Source organism: Peromyscus leucopus, chromosome 6 (assembly GCF_004664715.2).
Source record: "Peromyscus leucopus breed LL Stock chromosome 6, UCI_PerLeu_2.1, whole genome shotgun sequence".
Lineage (NCBI taxonomy): Eukaryota > Metazoa > Chordata > Mammalia > Rodentia > Cricetidae > Peromyscus > Peromyscus leucopus.
This window is the reverse complement of record NC_051068.1, coordinates 19,649,073-19,662,057: the sequence shown is the minus strand read 5'-3', so window position 1 is coordinate 19,662,057 and position 12,985 is coordinate 19,649,073. Positions and strand designations below refer to the sequence as shown.

Here is a 12,985-nt window from a genome sequence, read left to right as displayed (position 1 = left end):
ACAGTTGTGAGTGGCCTGATGGAGATGATGGGAACCAAATTCAGTTCCCCTGCAAAAGCTGCACATGCTGTAACCCCTGAGCATCTCTCCAGCCCCAAGCTACAGTCTTCCGTTTGCACAAATGAGTCACTACAATGTGTACACATTAGTGCTTACCACTGTCTGTGTGACCTTGGGCAGCTTGACTAACCTCCTGTTTCCTGTCTGTAAAGTGGGGTGCTCTGAGGTTAGATGTGCCTGAGGCATGGTAAGGGCTTCGTACATACTGCTCTTATTCTCATTTGTTACACATTTCAGTTTTGACCTGAATTCTTATTATTGCTTCTAAGCCTTGGTCTCTGGCCTCATCTGCTGGGTATTTCCTGTAAACAAGTGTGCTGACTAGAGACATTCAGAAAGATGGAACCTCAGTTGAGAACAAGATTGGCCTGTGTGCAAGCCTGTGGGGCAGTTTCTTGATTGATGTTGGAGGGCCCAGCCCACTGGGTGGTGCCACCCTGGGCAGATGGTCCTGGGTTGTATAAAGAAAGCAGGCTGAGCAAGCCACGGGGAACAAGGCAGTATGCAGTGTTGTTCGGTGGTCTCTTGAGTCCGCTCCTGACTCCAGGTTCCTGCCCTGAGTTCCCTGGATGATGGAGGATGAGCTATAAGATGAAATAAACCCTTTCCTCCCCAAGCTTTTTTGGTTATGGTGTTTCATCACAGCAGTAGAAACCCAAAGTAAGACAACGGGCCTCCGCTTCATCCTTTAGTTCCTCTGTTCCTTGGCATCCAGATTGTCCTTGTATTTTCACTGCAGGCTGATCCTCATTAGTCTGAGACCTAAAGTCCTAAGTGCTCCAAAATCCAAACTCCAGGTCAAGAGTTTGTTTTGTGGAGTATTTAAAATATCACCTGCACTTCAAGCTGTGTGGATGATATGCATGGGACACAGATGGGTTCTCTTCTCCTTCTGTATATACAGATATTCCAAACTGAAAAAAAAAATCTAAACTACTTCCCATCCTGGGCATTTTAGATGAGCTACCCAAGCTCAGTTGCCAGAATGACATGGCCAATGACGTTCTGTCCTCCAGTCCACTTGGACTTGCTGGGTTAGGGAGGTATCTATCATGGGCCTGGGTTACTTTGCTGTATTCCAGTCTTTTGTGCATGCAGTGATTTCCGTGCCTGCCTCAGCATGAGTGCATTCTCTTCAGCCAGCGTTTGCAAAGTCAGCTGGCCTCATCTCCATTATGGGTTTGCGCATGATGCTCTGATAAAATGTTCATTCCTTGAACTTCTTGCCATCCTCCCACTCAGGTCCCTACCCAAATAGGACATTCACACACTCACTCTGTCTGGTTTTATTTTCTTCATGGATCTAGTATCACTGAAAATTTCTCTGATTTCATGTATTTCCCAGACATCCTCTCAACTAGGATGTAGTCTCCATGAAGACAGGGTACTGACTGTGTGAGCACTGACTTGGATCCCGTAAGGTTTCTGACTGTGAGCACCAGGGTAATGACGTTGTGTACTGATTTGTAAGCAGAGATTCAAACCCATTTGTTTTGCCAATGCCAAGGAGTGTCATACCCACTGAAATATTTTCCCAAAAATAGGAAAGTGGTTTAGTAGGCCTGGGGAGATGGCTCATTTGTCAGAGCACCTGCCCCAGGACCCACATACACAAGCTGGGTGTGATAGCCTCCTTACTGGAGAGGCAGAGAAAGTGGACTTCAGAAGCTCACTGGCTGGGCAGCCTCGCCTATGTGGTGAGTTCCAGGCAGTGAGAAACTGATCAAAAGAGAAGGCTTTTGGCTCTCTGGGCACTTCTTCCCTACACGAATGTGGTGCTCCATTCCATCCCCAGTACCCCAATAAGTAAGTCGTTTTCAGTGCTCAAGGTGGTCAGTGGAGAGTCTAGTCTTTTTGAGGTGCTGCAGCTCAGTCCAGAGCTCTGCACATGCTGGCCCAGCTTGCACTACTGAGCTAAACTAAACCTCTGCTCTTCAGACCTTACTGTGTGTACCTTGAACCTGTAACAGTCTTCCTGCTTCTGCCTCCCTAGTGTTGGGTTGTTGGTACAAGCTGCCCACCCCAGGCCCTTAATTCTGTCTTACTAAACTGTTACTGGTGGTAAATATAAATTCTTCTTAAATCCACATCACTCTTTAGATTTGGGAGAGACTGTGTTTCAAATTGTAAACATTTTGCATCCATTTGTGTACCCTCAGTTCTGTGTTCTACCTCTTCCTCCCTCCGTCTCTGTCAGCATCACACAAAGCCCTGATGCTGATCCCTTCAGTCAGTGCTCATGGTGGGTGACTCAGGCCGCTCTCTGTGCTGGAATTTAACTCACTTATAAGGTAGCAAGACCTCCCTCACAGTGCACGTGGCAGGTGTGTGCGTGAAAACTTACAGTTGCATGTAGCCCATGGTTAGAGCCCGTGCCCAGCATTCAGTCCCCAGTACTGTACACACACAAGGAGAGCTGACTCACTGCATTTCTTTAGCCCACTTTGAAGGCATCAGGCCTGGCACTGTGGAGGCTTAGCCCAATTCTGTATTTATTATCTCAAGTTTTCATCAGATGATCTTAGTTAATTAGCTTAAATTATAGATATTTATGCATAATGGGTTATATAATCTCTCACATAGATCAGTCTGTGTGCACATTACTTTGGAAACTTTAAAACACTATTACATACCAATTTAGTAATGTTTCATTTATTAGCCATAGGCCTAGTACTTGCTGTGTACCCCAGGCTGGCTTCAAATTCATAATCCTTCTGCCTCAGCTTCCCAGTACTGGGATCACAGGCATGCACCACCTCCCCAGGTGGTTCCTTTTTACCCTAAACTGTTTGAGTGACTTTGTAAATCAACTAGGAAGTTAAAATACAGGAAGAGGTTTGGAGGCCAATCATCTCAAAGGGCTAGGATATGTGGGATGCCAGACATTCCTGGGGATATGCTCAGCCTTTCTTTAGGTTGAGGAGGGTGTATTTTATGTTATCAAATTAAAATAATTAAATCTCCAATTGTCAGTAAACAGCTAAATCAACGAAGATGCCACTGGCTGAATTATGCTTACAGAAACTCTAACACTTAAAATACAGCTACTAAACGAAAGCAAAATAAAGTGTGGGTTTTTGAGTCTTTTGGGTTTTGATTTTTGAGACAGGGTTCCTTTATGGCTGTCCTGGAACTCACTCTGTAGACCAGGCTGGCCTTAAATTCACAGAGCTCCACCTGCCTCTGCCTCCCGAGTGCTGGGATTAAAGGCGTGCCCACCACTGCCTGGCTTTTATGTGTGTTTTCCAAAGGGACACAGCATGAGACATACCCATGAGCTCATTAGACAGCTGAGTATTGACCTTACAGAAGATAAGCTCAAGTGTATCCATCCACACTAGGCAGTAACAAGGCCAGGGCTGTGCTGCTAAGCGCATTCTAAACATTCTAACGTGGTCAGGAAAGGCGGAGGGGCCAGACTCAGGCCAAACTCAATTCTAAACCTTCCTCATAGGTCAGCCTCTTTCAAAATTTATCTTCTGAGGTGGAGGATTTAGGTATTGTATGTGCACATGTGCAGTGCGTGTTTATAGATGTCACTCTAAAAATATAGGGCTTTGCACATGTGTTATTTCATCTTGTTTGTCGTTGGCAGGTTGTGCTTTTCAAAAAATTCCTTCAAGTATTTCAAGCTTGGGTTCAGATAGTTGAAGTGATCAGTCTTCTTCCCAGACCTGTTTGTTTTTCAGTGATAGCTTTTCAGTCCTGTTGGTCAAGGCAGATGTCGGGATCACCTTCGACTTACCACACTCACCAAGCCCTGTGTGACCCACATAATCCCCAGCACAGCATGGTCCTTGTACCTGAGGCTGCTGCTGTTGGCAGACATGCCATGGTCCCTTCTGGAGTGTCTGTTCTCTGTAAGGATCGACTGCAGTCTTTTCTGGAGTGCCTGTTCTCTGTAAGGGTTGCCTGCAGTCTTGTTCTGCTCTCCAGTGGTTTGGGGATGGCCATTCCTAACACACACCAGCCTTGATGAGTTTATTTGTAGCTTTTACTTCCATGAGACAAATAGTTACCTGACAAATCCAAGTCTGTACACTGATGTCCCTTTAGGGCAGTGGTCCTCAGGCTGCCTAATGTGAGACCCTTTAATACAGTTCCTTATTATTGTGGTGCACCCCTACCATAAAATTATTTCGTTGCTACTTCATAACTGCAATTTTGCTACTGTTATGAATTGTAATGTAAATATCTGATTTGCAGATATCTGATAGGTGACCCCCAAAGGGGTCACGACACACAGGTTGAGAACTTGTGCTTTAGAAGCTGCTGTCATAGTCTGCTTTGAAGAACTTAGAGTAGCCACCACTGATGTGGTTTTAGCTTTGGTTGACTTTCAGTAAGTGGCTTTATTTTTTCCGTGCTAGAGTTTTACAAATGTAATTTGGAAATTTGCATCTTAATTGGTTCCAGCTATTTCTTGACAGCCTGAGATTTAATTATCTTAATTTGATATCATAAAGCAATGTGATATAAAGAGAGTGACTGCTGATACGCTGTTTTGATCCAAACCATTCACATTAAGGTTGATACGCAGTCAGACGGGTGGGCAGAAATGGCTATTATTTGTGTGAAAAAGATCATCCTGTAAAAACAAACCTCTTTGGTTCTCACAACTTTGCTGTTCAGACTGTCTTTATAAGATTCTTCTATAGCTGTGTTTGTCTATCTGTTTCCACTTGGTGCTTCTTGCAGAGGGGTTGAAAGGCATCAAGCTGCGAGAACCAGGTACTGGCCACATGTGTTGGTAGGAAAATGAAATCATTGCTTTGTCACTTATGTGTTTCCACATGACACAAACTGCTTTGCATACTAGCAGGTAGTGGTAGATTCTCTTACTGGCATTAACCCATGAGTCAGATTATTTGTATTGGTTCATTCTCTTCACACACGTGCCCACCTCTATATTCTACTTACTCAGCCTTACTGGCCGTCTCCTGCAGGTTTTCGGAAGATCAGTTTGGATGACCTTCGGAAGGCATACATCGTGAAGGATGTACAACAGTACATCCTCCACCGCCTGGATCAAGAGGAGGCACTTCGGCAGCACCTCACCAAGGAGACGGCAGAGACTCTGAACCAGCTGCACATCAAGAGCAGTGGGTGTTTCCTGTATCTAGAGCGCGTGCTGGACGGAGTTGTAGAGAATTTCATCATGCTTCGGGAGATCCGAGACATCCCAGGAACTCTGAATGGTCTCTATCTCTGGCTCTGCCAGAGACTTTTTGTCCGAAAACAGTTTGCCAAAGTTCAGCCCATTCTGAACGTGATCCTTGCGGCCTGCCGGCCCCTGACCATGACAGAATTATACCATGCCGTGTGGACCAAAAATATGTCTCTAACCTTGGAAGACTTTCAGCGCAAGCTGGATGTCCTCTCCAAGCTCTTGGTGGATGGGTTGGGCAGCACCAAGATCCTCTTTCACCACAGCTTTGCCGAGTGGCTCTTGGACGTGAAGCACTGCACCCAGAAGTACCTGTGTAATGCTGCGGAAGGGCACAGGATGCTGGCCATGAGCTACACCTGCCAGGCCCGGAACCTGACCCCCCTGGAAGCACAAGAATTTGCCTTGCACTTGATTAATTCAAATCTGCAGTTGGAACCAGCCGAACTGGCACTGTGGATGATTTGGAATGGCACCCCAGTCAAAGACTCTCTGTCCACCTTAATACCCAAGGAGCAAGAGGTGCTGCAGCTGTTGATCCGAGCCGGTGCTCATGTCAACAGCGAGGACGATCGCACTTCCTGCATCGTCCGGCAAGCCCTCGAGAGAGAGGACTCCATTCGGACATTACTGGATAATGGGGCTTCTGTCAATCAGTGTGATTCCAATGGGAGAACTCTGCTGGCCAATGCCGCATACAGTGGCAGTCTGGATGTTGTAAATTTGCTTGTTTCCAGAGGAGCTGATTTAGAGATCGAAGACTCCCATGGACACACGCCACTCACTCTAGCTGCTAGACAAGGGCACACGAAGGTGGTTAACTGTTTGATTGGGTGTGGAGCCAATATTAATCATACCGATCAGGATGGTTGGACAGCGCTGAGGTCTGCTGCTTGGGGGGGCCACACTGAGGTTGTGTCTGCCTTGCTTTACGCTGGCGTAAAGGTGGACTGTGCAGATGCGGACAGCCGGACGGCTCTGCGTGCAGCAGCCTGGGGTGGCCATGAGGACATCGTCCTGAACCTGCTACAACATGGTGCTGAGGTCAACAAAGCTGACAATGAAGGGAGGACTGCCCTGATAGCTGCAGCATACATGGGTCACAGAGAGATCGTGGAGCACCTGCTGGACCACGGTGCAGAGGTGAACCACGAGGATGTGGACGGCAGAACAGCGCTCTCGGTGGCCGCACTGTGTGTGCCTGCGAGCAAAGGCCACGCGTCAGTCGTAAGCCTCTTGATTGATCGAGGGGCTGAGGTAGATCACTGTGACAAAGATGGCATGACCCCCCTGCTGGTAGCAGCCTATGAAGGCCATGTGGATGTGGTGGACCTGCTTCTAGAAGGAGGAGCAGATGTGGATCACACGGATAACAACGGGCGGACGCCCCTGCTGGCTGCAGCTTCCATGGGGCATGCTTCGGTGGTCAACACACTTCTGTTCTGGGGTGCAGCCGTGGACAGCATCGACAGTGAAGGCCGGACAGTCCTCAGCATAGCTTCAGCACAGGGGAATGTGGAGGTGGTGCGCACTCTCCTGGACAGAGGCTTGGACGAGAGCCACCGAGATGATGCTGGCTGGACGCCTCTCCACATGGCAGCTTTTGAGGGTCACAGGTTAATATGTGAAGCTCTCATCGAACAAGGTGCTCGAACAAATGAGATTGACAATGATGGGCGCATCCCCTTCATTTTGGCCTCACAGGAGGGCCACTATGACTGTGTCCAGATCCTGCTGGAGAACAAATCCAACATAGACCAGCGAGGCTATGACGGGAGAAATGCGTTGCGTGTTGCTGCTCTGGAAGGACACCGGGACATTGTGGAATTGCTCTTCAGCCATGGGGCTGATGTGAACTACAAAGATGCTGATGGGCGGCCCACGCTCTACATTCTGGCCTTAGAGAACCAGCTCACAATGGCCGAGTATTTTTTGGAAAACGGTGCAAATGTGGAGGCCAGCGATGCAGAGGGAAGGACAGCGCTGCACGTCTCCTGCTGGCAGGGTCATGTGGAGATGGTACGGGTGCTTATTGCCTGCCATGCTGATGTCAATGCCTCAGACAATGAGAAGCGCTCAGCCTTGCAGTCTGCTGCCTGGCAAGGCCATGTCAAAGTGGTCCAGCTTCTGATAGAGCATGGCGCCGTGGTGGACCACACGTGCAACCAAGGTGCCACAGCCCTCTGCATCGCGGCCCAGGAGGGACATGTAGATGTGGTGCAGGTGTTGCTGGAGCATGGCGCTGACCCCAATCACGCTGACCAGTTTGGACGTACCGCCATGCGAGTGGCAGCCAAAAATGGGCATTCTCAGATCATTAAGCTGTTAGAGAAATACGGTGCTTCCAGTCTGAATGGCTGCTCTCCTTCCCCTGTCCATACCATGGAGCAGAAGCCTCCGCAGTCGGCACCGTCCAAGATGCAGTCTCTGACCATCAGGTCCAACAGCTCTGGTGGCACTGGTGGAGGGGACTTGCAGCCTTCCCTCCGGGGCCTGCCCAACGGGCCAGCTCATGCCTTCAGCTCTCCATCAGAGTCTCCAGACTCCACTGTGGATCGGCAGAAGTCATCTCTGTCCAACAATTCCCTGAAAAGCTCAAAAAATTCATCTCTGAGAACAACTTCCTCCACAGCCACGGCTCAAACGGTGCCCATTGACAGTTTCCACAGCCTGTCGTTCACGGAGCAGATCCAACAGCACTCGCTGCCGCGCAGCAGGAGCAGACAGTCAGTAGTGTCCCCCTCTTCCACGACCCAGTCCTTAGGACACAGCCATAACTCTCCCAGCAGTGAGTTCGAGTGGAGCCAAGTAAAACCAAGTTTGAAGTCAACAACATCAACTAAAGGAGGCAAATCCGAAAACTCCAGCAAGTCTGGGTCAGCTGGGAAGAAAGGCAAACAAAATAATTCCTCACAGCCAAAGTTCTAGAATATGAAATGACTCAGTTTGACAAAAGAGGACCTGTTGCTAAGTCTGGCAGTAGCCCACCTAAACAGACGCCGGGGGAATCTCAGTGTAAAATTGTGGTCCCCTCGTCTCAGGATGGGAGCCGCGCCCAATCACAGTTTCTCATCCACCAGCAGAGCGGTGAGCAGAAGAAGAGGAATGGGATAATGACGAACCCCAATTACCATCTGCAGAGCAACCAGGTGTTTCTGGGTAGGGTCTCCGTCCCTCGAACAGTGCAGGAGCGAGGACATCAGGAGGTACTGGAGGGGTTCCCTCCCTCAGAGACAGAGCTGAACCTCAAACAAGCCCTGAAGCTCCAGATTGAGGGCTCTGATCCCAGCTTCAACTACAAGAAGGAAACACCCTTGTGAGAGGTAAGATGCATTCTCCAAACTCTAGCACCTATCCAAAGCATGTATGGGACAAAGGATTGATAGATCCATATACAGATGCATAGATAGATGATAGGATAGCTAATAGGTAATAGATAGTAGATAAATGATAGGTAGATAGCTGATATGTAGACAGGTAATAGACATAGGTAGATGATAGATTGATAATGTGTAGATACATGGATGATGAGATATATAGTAGGTAATAGACATAGATAGGTAAGAGATATGTAGCTATATAAATAATAAGATAATAGGTAATAGACAATGGGTGACAGATGATACACAGTTAATGATACATACATACATACATAGTTAATTTATTTATTCTTTTATCTCCCCTCTCTTCCTCCCCTCAAAATGTTAGACTGAAGGGATGTGTTTGTATTTGATTCTGAGTTCATGTGCTTGGAATACTGTTTGAATCTGTGGTAGTCTTTCAGTAAAAATGTATTAGATAAGTAGATGAACAGATGAATATATCATCTATCAATTCTAGATTAAGAGTTTTTTCCTGTATTATCATTTCCCGCTACCAGGAGATTTCTGATAGAAAACAGGGCTGTTTTCTAAGTATTTATTATTTGGTTTTAAGCTCTGGGCTGTGCCTAGTGGGTAGTTGGCAAACGTTAATTTCATTGGTTTACCCAGAAACAGACCATGGATTTGTAATTGGTAATCAAGTTTTATTACAATAACTCTCATAGAAATCTAGTAGTGTTGGCAGGTAACATGAACATGTGTGGACCATGGTGAAGGGTATGGATTATCATTTACTTATTTACATATTTAGGGGCAAGATATAGAAACCATATATTATGTTCAGATCACTAGTATTTTTTTATTAAATAAGAATCTTTTTATCTTCCATCTATGATGTTTCACTGCATAGGTAAAAATGGGTAGACAAGTAGCAGGAGCTCATTTGTACACCTTGGGTGCTCCTCAGAGGCACCTTTCCATGTTATAAATCAACTGAAGATTTCATTAAGCATCTTTTCTAATGTCCAGTGACTTTGCAGAAGACCTGACTTCTGGTGATGGTCACTTTCAGGCAAGCTGGCATACAGTTTAGGAATTTGACAAATTCACCATCATTACAAATATCTTCTAGCACTAAACATCCTAATGTGAGAACAGATGGATGGCCAATCCAAGGCCATTCAGAAATGTGCCTCCAAATACTTGATTCTGATGGTACGACACCCGCTCCCCGCACACGCAGGCAAACTCATATCTCTTATTATGTCTGTGTCAATTAGTAAAAATATGATAGAAGGTAAATATTTGGTAAAATCATTTTCTTTTATAAGATCTTAAAACTGTCACTACAAGAAAAGAATAGATTTTTTGTTGTTGTTCCAGTTTCCCCTTCTGTGAAACAGAAGACATTGTGGTCAGAATGGCCATTCAGCTGCCAGATGGAAGCAAGACACCTGAGGATGTGCTGGCCAGACTGTGACTCCCTCAGTACTGTTTCCTGACTTACTGTCATGTGCCTACCCAGCAAGGCTGCCCTTCTCAGCGTAACCCCCATGCTGAAGCAGTCTCCACCACACCGAAGAAATGGAGATGTGAACTGCAGTTCGATACAACCAAACCCGGTTTTGAGTATTTTCCCATTTGGTAAATGTGCATGTGCCATAGTCAGGTGTCTCCGCAAAGGCAGTGTTCCGTATTTATTGTTTTCTGCATTGTGGCGTGTACTCAGTCCCATTGCATTGTCTGGTGTGCCTGGTTCTTGTGTATTTAAAAATGTTACTCAATAAAACAATTCTTGCAACTGTTTTCTGTCTGCTAACCTTCAGCATTGGATAAAAATGAGTTTCTGTGTTGATGCCACATGGAGGTGAAAAAAAGACTTTGTGATGAGTTTTCCACAGGCATCAGTTCTGGTGGTGTAGAGGGTCACTCTGGTACCGTCTGGATAGGGCGGAATGACAGAGCTGGCCAATGCTGGCCACTCTGACTACAGGCACAAGAGGCTCTGAGCTGTCTTCTACATGCCTGTCAGTCCACCTGCAAGTAGACAGACCATCATTCCTGAAGCTTGGACATTCTCAGGGACAGAGCAGTTAGTGCCTGGGGGCACATGTGCAGACAGAGGCTCCAGGTCCAGCTAAGGATGACTCTGATCCCTGAATCATTCACTGGCAGCCCTCACCTCCTTCAGCTAAATGAAATGTAATCCCTCATTGTAATTGAATGCTCACTGCTCTGAGCTATTTCCCCATGCCAGTTACTGCATAACTAAATTAGCCCCAGTCAGAACCATTTGGGTACATTTGAATAACTTAGTGGGATGGATGTTCTTGAATGTACAATGTGCTGTCCATCACAAGTGACACCACTAACCATTAGTTGGAGCACATATGTTTTGTTATTTGATAGAACTGATGGGCTTGCACTTTTCTGGCCACATTCTCTTTCCTTTTTTCATCTTTGCACGATTGTACATAGGATGGCTGGAAGCCATAGGTAAGGGAGGCATCGGCACTAGGAACATGGAGCAGCTTAGATGGACTGTGCAACTGATGGGCCGGATGATTTAGAAGGCAAGGATGGTATGATCCTTGAGTACTGTACTCCTGTTCATCTTCCAGGCCTTGGAGATTCTGTGTTCTCATGCTGTTGCTAAGGGGGACTGGGGAAAGAGAATTTGGAAATTGAGCACAAAACCATTGCTACTACTGAAAACTTTGGAATGTTTTAACGAGAGGCCAGGAATGGTCATCATATGTGAAGGGCACTCTTAGTGTTGTTCGTGGAAGCTCAGATGTGTAACTGCTTGTGATGAGTGTTTCTCACTTCAGTCTTTGTGTAAGCCTTTCCTTGCTTTGTTTTTCAATGTCAGCCTAACTCACTTCCTGTGTGTCATCTGTCAGTCATAACCAGGATGAGAGATAGCTGATGGAGTCACTCAAAGTTAAGGTGATGGCATGGTTGATACTGACAAGTCAAATGTGAATGTTTCAAGGATTGATTTCTTGTCCCTATGGGACGTTGATTAATGACACTTAACAGGACTCTTGCAAGGCAGCCTTAAGTGTGCATCTGAATCTGTTGAGTATGATCACACCCTGTTACTAGAATCAGTGTGACTCCATCTCACACACACTACGTTTACCATAGAAGAGGAGCCTCAGACTTCTTACTAGGTGTATCTTTTTTTTTTTTCTTTTTAAGGAAGAGAACCCTGAAAGCTGCCAGTTTTTCTATTAACCTTGAATTATTGAAATCATATTTATTTAATTTTATTAATTTTACAGAATTGTACCTTGTGACCAAAGGGCAAAGACAGCTCATGGCAGTAGGGATCTGTATTTTCCAAGGGCTTTCGTGTCCATCTTTAGACACATGGGACAGTTGGTAGGAGGAGAGCCCATTGGAAAAATAGGGTGCTCATAAGTATTCCTCGAGGTGTTTTTTGTTTTTTGTTTTTTTTTTTTAATAAATTATGATTTAGAAAAGAACAAAAATGACTTCTGGTGAGGGTCAGGCTGACCAAGGGCTGCAGGGCAGCCACCCCACTGTGCTTGTTCATTTTGGAGTGGGGGAGGGGGCTAGTACCACAACTGGGCAAAAACAATGGCTTCTGCTCTGTTACAAAGATAAGAAACAGTCCCACAAATAAATAATAAATAGCTATTTTTTGAAATTCAGATATTTAAATTTTGTAAATCAGCTGTTTGGGATGTCACTTGTTTATAACATTTTTGTAACGTTCCTTCACACCCCTTCCTGAAGGTCAGTGTCACTGGATGACAGGTGGTAAAATGTCAGACAGGTAGACATCTGGAGGGGGTCCAGGAAAGTTTAGGGGAAAGAGGACCAGAAGCAGCGCCCTGTGGTGTACAGCAAATACCTTTGTTCCTTTCTCTCCGGCCCCCACCAGATTCCTCAACCAAAACCTACTTCAGAGACAGGATCGAGTCATTGTACTGTTTGGCTGTGCAACTGTTAGTTTTGCGGAACGCCCTCCGTCCGTCCGTCAACACTTTCCTCAAATATAGCGGCAGACAAATGCTTTTTTTCCATTGTTCGCTCTGTGTGGGGTGTGTAAATAACCTGAAAATGTACATTGAACTTCACAGTGTAAAGTTTTATTTTATTCCTTGTACTATATTATGCGAAAACATCCGATGTACATGAAGTGCATAATAAATCTATTTGCTTTACAGAAGATGCCTTGTTTCAATTTTGTACTCTTAAGTAGCAGCATGTGCCTGATATGCCTACAGTAAGAACTTGTTTTAAGTTTATAATTTTAAAAAAATGGGCGATGAGCTATAACACTGGCTGAAGGAAGCTAGGAGAACAAGATGTGGCCTTGATCTCTTCCACAACTTTGATAAGTGTTCACTTTTCTGTTTCTCTTCCCTGTCAATTTTTTACTGTAACCAGATAAGCCATGTAC

At 45.8% G+C, this 12,985-nt stretch overlaps 1 protein-coding gene across 1 annotated transcript in view; it reads left to right on the top strand.

Annotated features, from left to right (window-relative positions):
* Positions 1-12,751, top strand: part of Ankrd50 (ankyrin repeat domain 50) — a 36,737-nt gene extending 23,986 nt beyond the window's left edge. Inside the window, 3 exon segments of the mRNA XM_028889821.2 lie at positions 5,007-8,147; positions 8,150-8,550; positions 9,934-12,751. Of these exon segments, the coding sequence (XP_028745654.1) occupies positions 5,007-8,147; positions 8,150-8,547 (3,539 nt within the window). The 3' untranslated portion in view covers positions 8,548-8,550; positions 9,934-12,751.
* The last annotated feature ends 234 nt before the right edge of the window (positions 12,752-12,985 follow it).